The sequence below is a fragment of the Apteryx mantelli genome, chromosome 1, assembly GCF_036417845.1.
Source record: "Apteryx mantelli isolate bAptMan1 chromosome 1, bAptMan1.hap1, whole genome shotgun sequence".
NCBI classification, from domain to species: Eukaryota; Metazoa; Chordata; class Aves; order Apterygiformes; family Apterygidae; genus Apteryx; species Apteryx mantelli.
The window spans coordinates 132,863,265-132,883,390 of NC_089978.1; the positions used below are offsets into that span (position 1 = coordinate 132,863,265).

At 35.4% G+C, this 20,126-nt stretch overlaps 1 protein-coding gene across 1 annotated transcript in view; it reads left to right on the forward strand.

Annotated features, from left to right (window-relative positions):
• STXBP5L (syntaxin binding protein 5L) overlaps nucleotides 1-20,126 on the forward strand; it is a 220,723-nt gene that overhangs the window by 89,420 nt on the left and 111,177 nt on the right. Inside the window, exon 5 of the mRNA XM_067302244.1 lies at nucleotides 11,792-11,926. Coding sequence (XP_067158345.1) covers nucleotides 11,792-11,926 — 135 coding nt within the window. The remainder of the gene's footprint in view (nucleotides 1-11,791; nucleotides 11,927-20,126) is intronic.

Genomic DNA, 20,126 nt, shown 5'->3' on the forward strand with positions numbered 1-20,126 from the left:
ATATCATACATACTTATATTAGACAACAGCACAAAAAGGTATCTTCAAAAATTTAAATAAGTTCAGATAGGAGTGTAAATTCCAAGTCAGTGTGGAATAGTCTACATTATCAGTTGGGTTTTTCAGGTTGCTCCAGTTACAGTATACTGTTACAGGAATTTGATTTTAATTTTACAGTTTACTACTGTCAAATTTTCAGATCTGAGTTTTAAGACATCTTCCATAACCTATCTTTTCCATGAAGTCATTTGGCTCTTGGAAACCGTATCACCCCTTTCCTGTTCAAGCACATGGCAACATTAAGCAGAATCCAATGCAATGATTTAGGATACTTTTCCTTCTGTCATGATAAACTCTGGGCATTATTCCAGTAAATCAGAAATAGAGCTAGTAATGTCAGTGTTGAGATTATCTCATTAAGCAGTACGTGAGCAAGAAGAGAAGAGAGACTACAGATTGCAGAAAAACATGGACCGTTAATCACAGAGTCCCTGTCTGCTGAAGCATAACAAACAATAACAGCTTGTCTCCGATAAGACTAGATGATTATAATTGATTGGAAAAAAAAAAAAGGTTTGTATACACAGAAAATGTATACATGCATATAAAACTACAATTTTTTTTTTACTTAGGAGTCAATTACAATATTTTAATATTATCCTGTTAGAGATTCATTCGAAATAACAGTATTGATATAAAATAGCTTTTAAACTCCTCATAGTGAGAATGTGTAACATAAACACAGATTTCTGTATGTTGCAGCAAATTGTTTTGGGGATGAAGTGATGGTATATCTTTAGTTTACCTTTCTCAAAGCTATGCAAAGCCAAGCTGTTTAGCAGAAGGTAAGCTTCAACCTTTCATCTCTGAGCTAAGTCTCAAATTACTTTTTTGAAGCTATAAGATTGGGAAGCAAAAAATGCATTTTGGTTTTATAGCATCAGTGTTGGATGAAATGAAGGCAGAAACTATTCTTATTTTACCGGCTTTTTTAATGCAGTTTCTACAAAATCAATGAAGGAAATAAATCAAAAACTTTCTCTTTTGAGGATTCCACTCCACTCTTTCATCCTTTGTTTTTTGGCTTTCTTTTATTGCTAAGATGAAACAGAATGGCTATTATTGTGGACTGCATTGTCCATCACTGTCACAATGCTTGGTATTACAACTACATTTTTACTTAACCTTCAAAGAAATTGATGGAGAACAGGTGAAGTGCTATAAAAAAGAAACAGTAATTTCACAAGCCAACAGACAAGAGAAAAATCACGCGCATTGTCTTTCCCTTCAAGATGAAAGCAACAATCTAGTCTGATTGCCTACCCCGTTTCATTAATTTTCTCACTTCACTGATTTTTGTGGAACTTTTTTCAGCTCTGTTGTCTAAGGCCTTGAGCTGACATCAGAAACTAACTGGAAGACAATGGAAAGTAGGAAAGTGTGCTGCTTGCTTTCTGCATCGTCTTCCTGTTAAGGAAGCAAGTTTCCATGCTGAAATTACGTGTAGTTTCCCTGTCTTATTCCTTGGTTCCAAGCCCACTGGTTTTATCTGTTCAGTCCACTGGGTTACTGTTGTGTCGTGTTAAAGATCTAGTCAGGGGGAGCACGTCATGGTCAATGACCTGCTCCCACATACAAGAAATCACAAAGAGTTTACAATCAAAACCATAAAATGGGAGTTGACAAACGAGAGTGGCTCTCTGTTGTGCATTTGTCCCAGAGAGAGGAAAGTAGTTTTCTGTCATCCTGAACATGAAACAAGTTAGTAATAATACAGGCTACAGAAACTGTGATACTCTTGCAAGCTGGGGTTTTAAGAATGACCTTTAAATTGTTCTGCAGTTCTAGGAATGCCAGTTAAAATGATGCAGTGTTGCTGTTGCAGGTAGCCATTGAGTTACTGAGGGTTTGGATTTAAGTGCTTGGTTTTTTAATTATAAGGAGGTATAGTGCAGCTGTCTTTTTGGATGTGTTATGATATATGAAATAGGACCAGATGATGTTTTATGGAGTTGTAAGAAAGTTAAGAAATAAAAGGTAAAAAATAGGAAATAAAATTGGTTAAATTAAAAAAAAAAAAAAAGGACTAAAAAGGACTTGCTGCATACTTTATATTTTGGGTGTCCTTGTAAAGTGCTCTAATAACCTTGTAAAGTTTTATCTAAATGCACAGATACAGTCTGTACTAATCTCCAGGTTTATGCATTTAATCTAGTAAAATGTAGTGCATCTAATATATTTTAGAAAATGCATTTTCTGATTTGTCTAGGTTTTTTTTAAGTTTGAATTAACTGCTTGTAAATAATTTATGATAACACCCATTATAAATGCTCATACAGTTGCTACACTAACATTGTTTCAGGTGTAGTTAACATAAGCATATGTGCCTTAAAACAAGTATTTATGGAATGCTGTAAACTACTATTTGTAGTTGTGACTGTAAACTTACTTGAAATAGTAGGCTCACAACTGAAGAATAGCCCTAACTTTAGGCTTATGGAGTTATTTCATCCGTCCAGAAGTTTTGCATAGGAACTTATCACTTCTGAAGAAACAAGAAGCATAACCTGCTTTTATTCAGAACCATTTTAATAGGAAAGAAGAAGGAAAAAGAGCTGAAAATATTACTGATAATGCTTTGCTTTGCTCTTTATATTTTAGCTTCTAATACTTTAAAGGATTCCAAATGCTTCAGAATGTGCCAGTAGTTCCAAAAAGAAATCCAGCTAATGATAAAAACAAAATGTTTTGAGAAAGAAACATTTTATGCACATTTTTTACTGCTTCTTGTATTCCTTTTTCTTATTCTTGTAACTTGTTTAAGTAAAATATTTCAGGTAACGGATACCATGAAAAACACAGGTCTGCCTTAAACACTTCAAAAGCAGCAGTGGACCACCAGCCAGTTGACAAGCCTAAATAATTTATTGCAGAATAGCTGCAAATGCTTTTTTGCTTTATCAAAACAAATCAATATCTGTAATATCCATTAGCACAATTTAGGCTATTTTCTTAAAATAAAACTGCAAAGACATTAAGTCAAAATGTTTTTTCAACACTCTTTCCAAATAGTTTTTATGGAAACTGTGTATATAATTAACTGTGTTAATTATATACAGTGCTTTCACAAATAGAAGAATACTTTATTTTGTTTCAGATCTTTATATTGAAATTATATTTTAGAGAGATAATTCTGATTTGTTGTACTTCAGCATTTGTAGGGAATCTTCCTTCACTGGAATTCCTTAAATCAAGAGAGATATCTTTTAAGATGTTCTAGATCAAGCAGTAATTAATTTGAAGAAATCCTACAGTCCTTATTAAGCAGAAGATATGAGCCCCAAATGTTTATTTCTTATCTTACAATCTACACATGAAATTACTACTGTTGTGCAAATAACGACTGTGATGAATACTCGTAGCTAACACGCTGTAAAATAGAGACAAATAAAATTGGTTTGTGAATTGATCAGATGTTGAATAATCCGAGATACCATACTTGAAAGGGGCATTGGCAAACAGATGTATGGCACCTTCTCAGTATGGGATTAGACTAGAAAGTAGCTGCTACCACTGCTTAGATTACATATTTGTGGGGGCAATCCACTTTACCATCTCATTCTTTAAAACATTGTTCTCTACAGACTACCCTGCCCCTTTAACATTCTAAGACTAAGTGATGTCTTCAAGTGGTCCTGTTGCTGTAAGAATTGACAATTCAGTCAGCAAATAACCACAGTAGCCTATAGGCTGAACAATAAGTTGCTAATTGTCAACAGTTTGACTTTCATTAATAAGCTACAATTTATTGCTACAAATGATTCACTGAGCAGTTATAAATAGTAAGCAAATGCAGAGGAGTCACATTCAGCTCATGATTAATTTGATGGGAAAATAGAAGTTCTAATTATTATACTGGTCATTAAATATTCTTCACCCACTCTGTACTCTCATAATCTGTAATTGTAGGGTATACACTGTGGTCATAAAACAATAAAGAATAATTTTGAGTGGTCTATATAACAGCTGGAAAAATCTAGAGATGATAATGTTTGTGCAATGTTTTCAAAATATAATTTTCCTTAATACTGCTTTTGTGTCCAGAAATCTGCAAATAATAATGGGGTTTTATACTGCAATGCCTTTGTTATGCTGTCATCAGCATCTAACACAAGTTATGTAGTGTGTTTTCAGCTCTGCTTATATTTCTCCTATGTAAGTAATTAAAACATAAGATAAGAAGGAGCAATTAATATTAATCCAAAACAAAGATTGACTGACAATGTTAGAGGAAAATATACTTGGAACATAGAAGGTTATTCTTAATTTAAATTACAGCCAAATCGCACTTAAACAAAGATGGACCAAAAAGATCAGTGTCAAAGGCGTGTTTGATTCATTCTGCTAGGATCACTATCAACTCTGATTCATCCATCTCAGTATTTTTCCAAATTTGTTTCAAGAAAATATTGCAGATATACAAAAACAAAATCAAGCTTTATATTTCCCTCTTAATGTGCATTAAATTTCAGTTCTGGCATACTGGTTTTCCAATTTAATTTTGATTTGTTCCTCATGTCACATAACTACTGTTTTTTAACTATATTATGGTCATTACCAGCCTGTCTCTGGTTAGTACTGAAGTAATCACCATTAGCTATGAATTTTTGATCTCCCAATCTCTCCTTTTTCCAGCTAAGGATGTAATAAGCGATGAGGAACACCACCTTTTTTATAATAAAACTTGATTTGGATTATTTTGATCATTGCTGATGCACAAGCATGTGAAAAATGAATATTTGTCAAATATTTTATTGACCGTAGGACTAAAAAGTGATGAGATATATAAGCAAAAAATACATCTGTTGATAACTGAGCAGTGTTTTCCCTTACTTAGTTTATACTTTCTTTTTTTCTAGAAAAGTGCCTGATTCCATGCCAAGAATTCCATGCCTTTTTGTGGTTTTCTTTCTGTTCAAATTATGATGAAATTACCGTACTGATCTAGCTTGCCTGACTGGGACTACTATAAATGTTTGGATTGACCTTCTGTAGTATGTGGAGAATACGGTTTGAATGAAAGAAAGCTTTATGTTGTGATATGGTGTCACCAAGACCCTGAAATGAAAAACTGTCCAGATGTATTGAGTTGCTCTATATTTCATCTGATTCTGAGTCATGCAAGTTATTAATTAAAAGTATTTCCTATATTCTTATGTCAACCTTAACCACTGTGCACATACGTTAACTAAATTAAACTAAATGTTTAAATTAAACATTGGGGTTCTAATAACAGAGTTCGTCTTGGATTTTTGCCTTCCTAGGACTTCCTGGTAAATAGTCTCTCTGCTGCAGGGGAAACACTGTTATCATTACTAGGGGCAGACACAGCTCTGATCTATCTGGGGAGCTGCACAGCCATCTGGCTGCAAACACATCATGTGATATGGAGGGCAGACTGCATGGATTACTGCTAACGCACATGTCCTTTACACACCTTAACTATTCAGATGATTAAAATGTACAGAAATCCTCCATATGGTTTTTCATTTTCTAAATAATCAAATCTATATATCAGCTGTTTTAATCATTTATTTTAAGGAAGTTGCTTTTTGAAAACTGTATTCTGAAAATCATTCTATTTTCTCAATTTTTTTTAATTCAGAAACAGTTTAGATAAATATATTGAAGTTGTAAAATAAATTTAGACATTTGAATTCTAACTAATCTTTAACAATATACTACTAGATCCTTCAAGGTTGCATTTTTGGAAAGTACTTACATAGCTGATGAGCTCTGGTGTTCTGTGTAGTCCAGGGAGAAGAAAAAATACCTCCAGAGGACAACTAACTTAAGTTCTCTGAATGATCTGCTGGAGACAACTAATTGTCTTCATTGCCTATACGTATAGCTTGGGCTTCTGTTTAGGCATTTCAGGTAGGCTACCGACTTGTTAGACTGCATGAATACCTGTCTAAATGTATTTGTATGCATTTTGTGACTTAAAGCAATAATTTCAGCAATAACACCTGCTTGTGAACCCACTGAAAAGCAGCCAGGGCAATCTGTTTTCAGCCACTGAAGAATGAAGGGAACTGACTAGACGGGTCTGGCCTTATTTGCATGTCAGTGAGGACATTTTGTGTTATTTTTATTCAAAAAAGCCAAAAGGTTAAAGTGGGGAGGAGACTTGAAATAACATTTTTGCTTGCTGATGTAGGGAGAAGAGGACTGCATATAAAGTCACAAGGCACCCTAGGCAGCTGTAGATGTCACTGCTGGTGTGAAGAAATCTTACACAGGTCAAAAGGCAAGGCCTTCTCTAGTGCTTTTTCTCTGCTGCTGTGAAGGTTGAGTGAGGGTTGCACAGGCCACAGATTTCTCTCTAAAAAGAGCTGTTTTAAAAGAGGACCTGATAGAACAGCAGCCAGTCATTAGCTAGTACCAAGGATGATGGCTAGTTTATCAGGTGGCAATCAACTATTGGTGTTGACCAGCTGAGGTGAGTAACATATTAGTAGAGAGCACAGAAAGCATCAGATTAAATCAGGCACTGTGGAGATGATCCCTTGAGCCAGAAGGGAAGTTGTAATCACTAACTAAAAGTTAGAGTTGTGAGATCAGCATAATCTTTTTAAGAAGAAGATCAACTTTCTCAGCAGAAGGACTTATCCATGTTTGGGCACCAATGCACTGTGAATTGGGTCTAAGACTGTGGCTAGATAGCTTAGTAGTCACTCAAAGCTGCAAGAAGAGGCTGGGCCAGGACCATGGCTGGTGTGCCTTGCAGCTAGTAGGCTTGCTTGCTGTCAGTTATTTACATTTCCCAAGGTAATGCTCTGTCATCTCTCATTTTCCTCTTCTCCCTCTCCTTAAGTTCTATTTAAACTCTCTTTCTGTAAGCCTACTGAATAAGTAGATTGCATCTTTTTTGAGAACCCAGATGGTGTAATTTGGTTTGGTAGGTTTCCGAGGGGGGATTTGAGCTGATGGTTGTTTTTAGTGGGAACTTTTAGAAAGTGAACCCTTTTTGCTGCTAGTCAATGCCTGATAGAAGAGCTGTTATGTGTTGTATACTTGTCTATACTTAAGATTATCAATGGGGGGGAAGACATGTGTTAATATAAATTCAGTTGCAGTTTTGATCTCAAGGAATGAGAAAGTAAATAATGGAATTGGACAAACTGTTTATTCAAAAAACATTTTAACAAAAATGCTATGTATTTCTCCCCCACCACAGCCCCCAGGAAAAATGTTTCAGGAAACTTGTTCATATAGAAAAATGGAAAAACAGAAATAACAAAGCAGCAGGAAATGTTCTGGACATTATCTTTTATATTTCTAAGAGCAATATAATTTCCCTTTACTTTTCAATATTGCTGCAAGAAAGATGATATTAAGCCATCTAAATGTTTTACTAGTGTATCAGGGCATGTAGCAGTCTAATTATTAAAAACTTTTATTACTCTACTAAGATGTAATTTTAGTTTTTTTGGTCAGAATTCTTAGTCTGTGATTTTTCTTAAAAAAATTCCTCTCAAGATTTGCTACTCAGGAATAATATATTTCTTTTTAAAATGAGGTTTAAATTTTTGTCTTAGCAGTTTTTGATGATGTTGCATTAAATTATGTCACTATTTCTCATAGCTTAAATAAAAATCCTGAAAACATTTCTAAAATTATCTAATGAATTTTTGCATAATAAATTCTGATTTAGGTGTTTTATTTGGCACTTGTTAATTTTTATTACATTTTATATCCTGCTTTGTGTTTGGAATACCTTGAAAAACTGATACAATGTTCCAGTCTATTTTTGGCTGCACAGAAACTCCTTTCATAGTATCAGTCCATACTTTTTACTATATCTTATAATGGCCAATGAGATTCATATTGGTTTTGCTGCTGTTTACCATCTGGCTCCTAAGAATGTAGAATATCCACAGCTGTTGTTGACCTCCTGTAAGTGGTCAATGTTGAGCAAATTCTCAGGACTCCATTTAATCAGGTTTCATGTTATCTCACTCAGATTGACAACCTGTTTGACTAAGTTTAGGCAGAAGCACTTCATACTTGCATAAACCACTACAATTCATGCTTGCTTAATATGAAAATCAGTTGTGTTCCCCCGCCCAGTTAGTTGACTGGCTTTTGTACAGGCATCAAAAGACACATTAATTTGCTTGGGGGATGTATGACTAATAGAGGGATGCCTTTTTTCCACAGTGAAAACTACAGTATGAGATTTCAGTGTTTTCTCTTGAAGAAATCATTACATAACTGTAGTACTTACTGAAATAGAAGATTTCTATTATGAATCTGAGTCAAAGCTTTCAAGCCTTAAAGTCAAGTTAATATTTTCTGTAAAACAAAATTCAATAATACCATAAAACAGTTTGCATTCAATTTATATAAAGTTAAGGAAACTACTCCAGAAAAGTGCATAGTTTTCTGAGAAAGTGAAAATCATTTGACTTTGGTGAAGCCTAAAAATGCATTGTATTACAATGTCTAATAATGTCCTATGCATTAATATGCTTTTAATTTCTAAAATATTTGTAAGTTTGTTACATGTGGTCAGTCTGATAGCTTGGATAACTTGCTTACAATTATATTACTGTAGTGGAAAAACAGGATGTTTTATGTATATTTTGGCATTTTCTCAGTTGTTTTAATTTCATATTATATTCATATTGGACTTCATTTTATACTGTGCTCTTGAAGGACAAAGAGAGACATACAGAGATGTCTATGTTTCCATCCTGATCACTGTTTTTTGTTGTCTTTTTTTAGACATATGGATTTTCTCTAGGGGGATAGTGTTTTCTTATCAGCTCACATATTGTAAAAGGTGGTGTTTGATAATGTGTAGTAACAATTTTGGTAAACAATGAAGTCTTATACTGTAGTCTTCATTGTGGAAGAAGGAATATGCAGAATATTTTCTCATCTGGCTGTCCCATAAATTTAACAAAACAAAGTAAGATTATTTAAGAAGAAATACCTGAGTTTAAGACAGCACTAGACTTTATGGTCATTGTCTTTGTTTTTAAGCAACACCTTCTTCTCTTCTGGTCATACTACATATCCAGACCTAGCAGCCACTTGTGTCTGGGATTTCAGCTTGGCCGCATCAGAAAACGGGAGTAGTAACTGCGGGCCAGTGATTGATGCTCTGGTTTGATCATGCTCTTAAAGCAGGACCTTGCTCTTGAAACGTTGCTCTTGAATTTTCAAACCCAAGGTGGGCAAATGGAGGAAATGCAATAGTTGGGCAATTAGACTTCCATTTGAAGGTTGAGGTTGCAGTACATGCTGGAGATCGTAACTGAGAACTATTAGAAGCAAATTTCAAAAATGAAAAATAGCAAGCAAAAGCAGTGTTGCATTGTGTCAGAGGTGATTTTGAGTCTTTGTTCATCATCGAGATATTGGACTCAGGCTTGTGCTTTGGAGATCTATTTTCTTGCAGTACACCATACTGGCTTGTGAATGGGTTTGTCAGAATAATGAAAATTACTGTGGTTCTATGTGGTCTTAAACCTGCTAACTTGATGACACAAATGCAAGAATTTGGAGTAGCAGCATTCAAGTCAACTAGGGTTCACTCTGTCACTCATGAGTCATCTATCAGTCATTAGACAGCTTTCACCACTTTCAAAGTCACAATTTTTTTTCTCTTCCTGTAATTTAACAGTTTACTACAAACAAGTGCTGAATAAGCATTAGTGTGAGGTGGTTAAGAGGATTAATCAACCAGGCATCCAGGGAGCTTTTTACATGGGACTGGAACCTAATAAAACATGCATGTGCCACAAACGGTTTGGAGTACAAGAGAGAAAAGCAGAGCTAGTATAGAAACTAGAAAAATAAAAATTTGGTCTAAATTTGAATCTGACCAGAAGTCTAGCAACTGGTGCTTCTGAAGAGAAAGAAATTGAGTTGTTTAGCTTAAAGAAGAAAAGGATCAGGGAAGAAACAAAAACTTCATATTTGTGAAAATCTTCACATTGTAAAACTGCAAAGTGGGAAGGGTAATTTTTTCTTTGTATCTGTTATGAACGGAACAATAAAGCTAAGGGCTTAAGTTCCAGCAAGCAAAATGTAGGGGGATACTCCTTCTGCAATTATTTGTTTCAGATTTTTGTTGATCTGACTTCGCCCACAACACAAATACTAAGTTGCTGCTTGAAGACATTTTAATTTATACACACTAAGCTGTAATTCCCATTCTGAAAGCCATTCTCTTGAAAAACTTGATTCTCTTCCTGCTAAAGGCAGTGGAATCATTGCCATAATTAGACCACTAATAGTAAAATGTACCCCTGTGCAGATGGACAGAACAAAGCCTGTATCACATTTCAGTCTCATTTGAATCAACAGAACAGGGTATATGTGAAAGGTAAGTCTTGTGCTGGAGTCCTTATTTAGTGATTATTTTCCCCATAAATCAGGATTTGAAGACCGCATCTCTCAACTACATTCAGTCTAGAATGATATATAAAGTAAAAATACATTTTGCTCACTTTAATGCATTCAACAGTAAATGTTCTGACACATGAGCAGATACTTTGAAAACTGTAAAACGATTCAAATACTTCGTAGAATCTTTCTGTTTGGTGAGAGGCCCATACAGGAAACAATTACAGAAAATATGTGAAATCTGTATTAATGTTAAACAAATCCTTTAATTCAAAGGGTGGCAAATGCTCTTCTACTCAGAGGACTTTACATATTTAAGGTTAGATTACTGGAAGATAGCCAGCACTCCTCTCATTCTTTTATAATGAATTCAAAAAGATTGCTATACCATAAGAATATAACTTGGAATTATATATGTTCATGAATACTGTTCATAGTTTGTTTGGTTTTTTTTCAAGGATAAAAATTATTGCATAGCCATTAACTCCAGCTTGTATACCAAAGCTAGAAATAGTTTGCTTGTGGAATTGACTGATAAATGTAATCATGTATGGCATACCAAGCAAAATACCTGCTTTTTGTCAAAACTCCTGAGGCTATACCATAAGATCAGATGATATTTCAGTCTGTGTAGGTAGCATGTGTTCAATTAGATTTCAGCCGCAAATGGTTTTGTATTTTATGTGGAATCAGTTTTGTTTGAATGTGAGTACTGTAACATTAAACAAACCTGAATATACTCATTCATCATACCTGTGAAAACTTTTACGTATTATCCTGAGAAATTAACAAGACATCCAAACTAATACAGCACTGGTTTATCACCCTGTAAGAATGATATGAATGTTGGATTCAGAGCATATATCATATAATGCTTAACTGCACTTGGCAATGCTCTGTCTAGTGCCCTACTCTCCCAACCAGCAGCCAATAAAGTGAATCTTTTCTTGTGTGAATGATGGTGTTACACTTCTGTTGTTCAAAATGTTAATCATGCTGATGTCCCATTAACTTTGTTGAATGGGAAGAATAGCCTATTGTAAGGATGAAGATAAGAAAGCCTAGCTTGAGAATCTTGGATACTTTCATAGTGTGATTTGCTTATTCATGGAGATAATGTAACTGGTGTGCTCAAGTGCTATGGTTCTTTTTGCCTGCCCTTACTACAGGCAGGCAGGATGGCCCTTTTTTGTTTCAGGTTTTCTGGTGTGATTTTCCTGCAGATGACCTGCAAAAACTGCACTTGCTGAAAACTGCTGCCCAGCCTTTCCTCAAATTTTAAAATGCAAAGGACACTTATTTCATCTGTAAATGTGTTGAAAATATTGTTGATGCAGTATTCAGTCACTTTTTTTTCTTTTTTCCTTTACAGGATTACTTACTGCCATCTACCTTTCCAGAGTAAATGGCTTTATGTTGGAACAGAGAGGGGAAATACACACATTGTAAATATTGAGTCCTTCATTCTTTCTGGATATGTTATCATGTGGAACAAGGCAATAGAACTGTAAGTGCAGATTTTTTTGCATTTGTGTCTATAGACAGCTGCCTGCAATATGAAAATGGCCACAGATTCCTTTCTAAGAATAATTTGTTTTTACAGATATTTACAAGTCTCTTAAAAGCCTTTTATTTTAACGAAAGCCTGTACGGTATTAATTGTTTGTTATGGGACTTTAGGAAATTAGATATATGATTATGTATTTATATTCTTGAGTTACGTGGGAACCTGTATAACTCTCAAGTTTGATTAAATACAGATAATCATGATCTCTCAAATTCAGACTTTACTGTTTTTATCAGTATAGTTTGATCTCTTCCAAACATCCTCAGAAGAGAATAATGGAGCATATTGGTCTTCAGACTCTATGTATAACTTTTCTTCATTGAATTGTAGAATAATTTATACTGAAGGGCCTTCTGGAGGTCTCTAAACCAAGCTGCTGCACAAAGTAGGGCTAATCTGAAAGTTAAATCAGGCTCATCAAAACCTGATGATCTTCATGAAAAGTTGCTGATGAACTAAAAGGGAAGGTAATGAGCAGCTTTTGGTGGCTGTCAAATGCCAGTTCTCTGACAGGCTAACTCAGCTTGTGTGTGCAGTGTATATGAAATGGAGGGAGATGTGCAAGAGTCTGACTGGGATGAATCTGGTTCTTGCCAGTAAAAGCCTCAGTATAAATGAAAAAGTACTTCTCTGCTATTTCCTCTGTGAAATTCCAGCAAACAGAAGTGCTGCAGACAAACTCTTAGTATTTCACTCAGTTTCAGAGACATCTGCTTCATGTTGTGAGGAACCTGTAACCTTAGGTAGTAAACTGAAATTAATCAAGCTCAGTGGACCAAGACATTAGCATCCAAGAATAAGTTTACAGGCCTCCTACCTTTCAGTGGTGGCTCTAATTCTCTATTTCAAGCAGAGATCACATTGTTAGCAGTCAGTTTTCTCCAAAACACTTTCTTTTCCCTTGTTTCCTCTATAATTATTGACTTCTTACTATTCACTGTGTCCACCAGGCTGACAAAACTGATACCCCTTTTTACTTCTTCTGCCCTGCCCCTACCACACTGCATAGGCACAGTCATAAAAAGTCTGATTTTCTCTTCAAGGGAGATAAATTCAAGGATTCAAGTGGTTATCAGGGTTCATACAGTCTTCTGGTAAAACTTTTGTCCTTTTCTGAATTTTAGAATGTTTGTTTGTCTTCCTTTTGTAAAACTTTGCTCAGCGCTGCTCAGTAGCTTCAGTTGAAAAATTATTGCTGGAAAAATGTGGTTTAATTCAGAATTAATATGTTCATTTTGGTGATTTTTTTTTTTTTTTCAGGATGGAAGTATCTTAATTATTTCCTCTTTCTCATTTTGCTTTGATAATGTTAGTATATTTAGATTTTTTTTTTTTTAAGTATTATATGCATTATGTTGGGTATATAATGTCTTGGAGAATTTGAGAACAACAGATTTTTGTTTTGTGAATGTTTGGAATTTTTCTTCCTCCAGAGATTAGAATGCCTTTCTTCTGCATAGAAACCAATTTCAAAACTTAAGTTTTTATGAAATGGGATTTTTCTTCCTAATTAATTCAAAACTCTTTTGCATAAGTCTTTTCTTTCTTTTTTTTATGGCTACAATATAGTTCTTTTATTGAAAAATGATTGGAATGATGCTTTTATTCAATGAAAAAGTATGTGGGATGCAAGGGCTGCTTACTAATGAGCTTCAGTACTGAGTTGCTGAGATAGGCTAGATGCTGGGCAAGAGGCTACCTCCCGGCAACCTTTTGGTAAACAAGTAGCCTCTCCTGAATTTCTTCACTGTTTTGGCTATGCAAAAGTATGTTGATGTTTTCTGATTATTTTTTTTTTCTTCCAAAAAATTGTTAAAGACAATAACAACATAATACAGATATGCCTTGTCACCTCAAGTACTCAGAGATATCGAATGGTTACCATAATCATTTCTTCTTCTAAAAAAACCTGTAGTTTGTCACGTACCACTTTGGTGACAGTTGAGTACAAGTATTCATTCATTACTGCTTTTAGTTCTATCAGTCTTTCAAGTGTACCTTGATCCCTGTAAGCAGTGTGCTAGTCTAAGAAGGCTGTCTCCTCTTCTACTTCTTGATATTGGATGGGGGAAGTTGTCCTTACCTGTAAATACACAGGTAGATACTGGGATGCTGTATGTCTTCAGATTAGTTTCTCTGTATTTAAGTGATAGGCTGCTGGGGGATAATGGTGATGCTTACCGCAGCAGGCACTTTAACAGATGCTATAGCACTGCTGACATTGAAACTAGGTAACTTTTCCTGGTAAAGTAACTTGAACTCTGTCTGGAATATGGCATAAGATAATAACAGACTATCATGTCTCTTCCACAGTACTATTGCTTTCTTGTGGGAAAAGCGTAACTTAAATTACCTTTTAAATTGAATGTTATTAACTCTAGGTGCATTTCATGAGGATGGGCTTTTGGTAGTAGACTTTCCTTTTCAATCACAGTGAGCTGTATTTTTGCAAGAACTATTTTATTTTGGGCCAATGGATGTGTTCTTATTTGATTATATTTTTAATCCACTAATTATAGTATCACTGTCATATTTTTGTATTCTAGAATCGTACAATAATTCAGGTTGGAAGGCACCTCAGAAGGTCTCTAGACTAACCTCCTGCTTGTAGCAGGATCAGCTATGAGGTCAGACCAGGTTGCTCAGGGCTTTATAAATTCATAGGGCCTGTTGATGCTAGGTATTTTCAAAGATGAGAGAAAAGAGCAAAACATATGTATGTATGCCCTCAGGAATGGCTTCAGCCTGACCACAAATGAACCTTTAGGATGTAATAGTGCTCATAACATCATTTTTCACTGTGGGATATGTTATATCATTTCAAACTATGGGATTAGTTTAAATATGTTACTGTTCTCTGTAAAGCTTGGAAGCAGAGCATTTGCTTTCTGTGCAGGCATATTTGGGTCAAATTTACTGGCAAAGAAAGCCCAGGAAAAATGATTGCGCTGCTGCTTTCGTGTCCTCAGTTCAGATGGAGAGTTTATGAATAGAATTTTGAGTGTGCAAGGCTTGTATGTCATCTGCCCAAACAAGCCTGAAGGAGTTTTCCCTCTTCGTGCAATTCTCATCTGCAGTTTCTACAGTTGCAAGCTAACAACTTGATTTTTCTCTCAAAATCCATCTTTATTATTTGCACTGACTTACAGTCCCCCTCTGATGAAATCCCACTGAATTCTCATAATGTGGCTTTAACTCAATTGTCTTCAAGATTTCAAGGCTTTACCCTGAAAATCAATAAAAGATGGAACTGATAAAATTCTTAAAAACTTGAATTGCTTCGACTTTGGAATGTTAAACTATGTATTACCATATGCCCCTGAGTCATTGTAAAGCCAGATTATGGCTGGTCTTGTGAGAGTGAAGGGGAAAAAAAAAAACAGGTAAAATTCCAGTTTTCTTAGTTCTCCAGATCATGGATGGGGAGGGCCTCCACATAAAGTGGAGGTCAAGATAACCTGAAAAGATTAGAATGCCTGTGTTGTCATTTTCTCCTTTGGAAAACACATACAAGCTATATTGTAGTCTTTCATCACAGGATGAATTTCTCCATGTAAGGTCATGATGCTGTTGTTCAATAAGTAATATAACAAATAGTATTGCATAGGTGCAAAAAAATATGGGGCATAGAAAACTTATTCCAACAGCTCATTTTAGTCAATTCATGGACTTGCCAAGGTTTCAGCCTCACAAAGAGTTTCTTCAGACTGACTGAGATTAATTAATTCCAGGCAGTGAGGCCCATAAAATGACTGCAACAATTTTTTTCTAACAGTGGTTAGAAAAAATTAGCGGTTCTGTTGCAGAGCAAGGTTCAGGTGAAGTGGCTCAGTAGTAATTTAAAGATTTGAAAGACAAATAACTCCAGGTGTAACCTTTTTAGTCTTTGCATATGATGCAAGAAATCTTATTGCTTTGTCCTACATGTCTACTATTGACTTAAAATGGAGGGTTTCATTTGTTTGTTTGTTTTTCATCAGGAGCTTATTACCATTTAGGATTTTTTTTGTCTCTTTTTGAATCAAAATATACTGAAAGAGCTGTAGAGCACTACAGTTTGGAATGATAGTGTTTTTCTCATTTTTTAAACAATTCAGAAGTATCAACCGGAGAAATGCATCAGAAAGATGACTGAAATACCTGTTTTATCTGTAATATGACACTATTGTCTTCTCATATAGGAGAGATCATCCAGCCTGCTTTAAAACAGTATGTAATATCAGTGAGAAATTAAAGCCTGAAATAATACAAAGGAAACATTTTTTTTTTCTTCTTTTTATTTGGGATGATCTTCAGTACTAAGGCATAACTGGTGCTGGAAATTACAAGGAAAAAAATGTTATAAATCATGTGCACTGTTTATGTTGCAGTGGACTTGACCTTGTTCAGAGCTAAGAAAGATGATTAGAATATAGGTAGCTTTAGAAACATTTGCTCTAGTGATTCTTGACTCAGCCATTTTTATCTCATGCATTACTACTACCTCAGACCACAATAAAAGCATCTTTTCAGCTGAGAAGAAATAATAAGTTAAAACTTTTCCACTTGTCATTTCTCTGGCATGCAGCAGAGCCAGTCCTTGATCAAAGATATTTGGCACTCATCATACTGCTTGGTTTTCTACTCTCTAATCAAACCCTTTGGAAATAGGTCTAGAAGAGAGGAGTAGTCAGTGACCTCAACATATGTCTCCATTTACTCCAACTACTGTGGGATTATTTTTCTCAGCCTGCAGGGTCAGACATTTTGGAAGGTCATATGGTGCTTGTAGAAAGAAAGATCTTGCTAGAAGTTCACCAAACTCAGAAAATGAGAAATCTGCAGTCTAACCCCCTTCCCAAGTATGCAGATTCCAGTGTTTGAATGACCCACTAATGAATGAATAACTGAAACTCGTCAAAAGTTATGGGTTTTGGAGTATCACGGAAGTGGGAAAATTGGAAGTCAGTTATCACAGAATTGTAACTTCTCTTTCCTTTCTTAGCCCTTTCCTTGCCCAGCTCCATTACCTAGGTGTATCTAAAAGCCAGCAGTTCCACTGTGGTGAAGGAGAGCAGCAAGCAGAAGGAGAGGCAGCAGTCCAGAAGGAACTAGATCACAGCCTCTCTGCTGTGATCCAAATGCAAATAGTTCCTAATATAAAGAAAGCACAAGCTGCACAGTGTCCTCCTTCTAGACATTTTAGAAATCAGTTGTCTAAAAACCCAGACTTGCATCCTGAGGTTGAATTGATTCTTACTTGCACCAAGTCCCAGCCTTGATCCACAGTATGGGAACTATGTATCTAACTTACTCACTTTTTTAAATTTCCTTGACCAATGAAAAGAAAGTCTTAAAATGTCTAGTGCACTGCACTTTTGTGAGACCAGAACTGCAGGTGATCACTGACTATTGGCACTGCAGGAATATCTCTTTATGCCTATCCTTTTTTTCAGCACTGCTGTGTTCAGTCATCACCAGCTCTGTAACAGTGACTAATATAGATGTTTTCGTTTTTTCTCTTCCAACCTCTTGTACCACTTTCTACCTCTAGCTGATTTTCATTCTTCTCAGAAATCTTTACAGCCTGGTGCTTCTGTAATTGTGCTTGCTATTTTTTTCAAAAGAAAAATTGTTTCCTCTTGGTTTACTTTTTTGTCATGTATCACTTTTACCTGCTTTAAAGATTGTCTTGCTATTTCATGAAGTTCTTTCAACATTACTTATGCCACTCAGTTTCTCAGTGAATAGAATTTCCCAGAATGATGGGATGTCTTCCCACATTATCTATATATTTTCCACATTTTTCCCACTCCAGATTATAAAATTGCTGAAGACTTCTTTTAGAGCTTTCTAATTTTAAAATAAATAAATAATATAAAACCTTGTGTCCTTGCAAGTTTTGTGAATATTCATTTTCACACTAAATAGTTTCTCCATTTCATTCTTGTTCTTCTCATTAGGAGTCAAGTCTTATGTAGCTGGCATATCAGCTCTCCTCTCCCATGATGAACATGTACCAAATAAATTAGTACATACTGCTCTCAGGAATAACTTCTGATGAAACAGGAAACAGTTCAATGTATCAATAATTTGTCAACACGCTTCTAGTCTTATACAGGTGTTATGAGAACCCTTTGTTCCATTTTTTTAATTCTTCTGAAGTCTGTTTTTGTGAACTTTTTCTTCCCACGACTAAGCAGCTCATTCTTTCCTCTTGCTCAGTTGCAGGTAGCTTTTTGAGCTTCTTTACTGCAGCTCATAGCTGATATTTTTTGGACTTGGCCTGCTATTTATGAGCTTGGCTTTGTTTTTTATCCTTCTCATCTCTTTATAGAGCTTTATCTTCTCAGTCACTCTCAGCTGTACCCCAGTTAGTATTTGGGAATGAAGAATTCTCTGCTCAAGCATTTCATTTCCACTTTATTTCTTCTGCTGCTTCTTCCCTATTTTTCCATTTCTCAAGAGTTAGGATCTAGTTACTTTTTATGCAGTGTCACAAAGACAGCTAGATGCCTGTATAGAAATATCTGACATAAACAGCAGTGTGTTTTATTCAAGATATCCTCATATGTGATTGGTTTCTCAGCACATTTTCATCCTTTCCAGGAACTTCTGGATCTCTACTTTTGCTTTTAATTTAATTCAACAGTGTTTTCCTTTCTTTGCTACTGTATAACAGTATACAACTTTATCATCTCCATGACAACTCTACCATAATAGCAGTGAGAAGAAATAAAATATTTTGTTTACCAAGGCTAAAGCTACAATGAGGCAAAATATTGCCTTGTGTAGATATTTCCACATACAGTATAATGTACTGTATGCAAGTAGTAATTACTTTATCTGTAGCTCTGATAGTGTTTCATGAGTTCTGTAAACTGATATTATTGATATAACATAGTTAACTAAATAATCACTTCCCATAAACCTACTTGTAGTACAGTCATGATGTCTACCCTTAGGAGAAATTGACTTTAGCCTTGACAGCCTGGCAGTCCTTTTATGTGCAACACTTTTCTAGGGCCCCAAAAGACATCACTGTTATTTCTATTTATATATTCTTTCCTTGAGGAAACAAAAAAATGTATCTCAACTAAGACATTTGCATTAAAAAATTATCTTCCTTTGGCATATTCCTGGTCTTAATATGCAGCACAAAGGATTAGATTTGATTTCTAGGATTAGCTTTGGGGTTCCACTGTCCTGCACTAGGAGAGATGGTATCACTTCAAGAGAAGCAAGAAAGTTGCATTGCCAGTGAGAAAATGATTAATCATGTCTCTCCTTCTGTGCCCAGTCATAGGGCACCTTCAGAGCAACAAGGGAAAGACCATGTAGAATGGAGAAGGCTATGTCCGTTTCATGCAGAGGTTTGTTCCCTGCTCCATCTGAAGTGGTGTTATTTTGTACCAACCAACTCTTCCATAAACATGTCCCCCAACACAGCACTGAGGCTTATAAACCAAACCAAATCCTTTGTGCTACACATTGTGAACATCCCTCATTGTTTAGACCATAGAAGAATCAGTTTTGATGCAAATGCTTTACTTGATGTGTATCCTCTTGTTTCTGCAAGGAAAAAATATATATAAAAAACAATGTTTCTTAGAGCCCTGGAAAAGCAATGGAAGTAGAAGGACTGCCAGGGAGTAGACTTTCTAATCCCAGAATGCTTCAAAAACAGCTTGCTGTCATCACCTCAGAAACTCTATGTGAGCTCTTGCCTGTGATGTCAAGTCTGAAGTGAGTCTTAGGATATAAAATTATTTGAAAAAGATCCTTTCTCACTTTCTGACAGAGTTAGCACTGTGACTGCCAAACTCTGGTAAATGTTCTGTTTCCTCTTACCTGTAACCAAAGCTAGCAGCTGTCAGGCAGTCATGGTAATAATGTTTAATATTAAAGAGCTAACAAGAACTGAAGCAAAGACTGCTGGTGTAGGTGTGAAAGCAGAACAATAGTTCATTGAGTCTATCTTTTGATAGAGTGACATACTTGCCAAACTAAAATAATAAAACTGGAAAAAAATGGAAATGTTCTGACCAAATCACTTATAATACAGAACAGCTAAACTATTACAGTAGTGAGGAGTAAGATAATATAAATATTAAGAGAACATTTGCATCAAATACAGAGGAACGAGAATGAGGAAAAATAT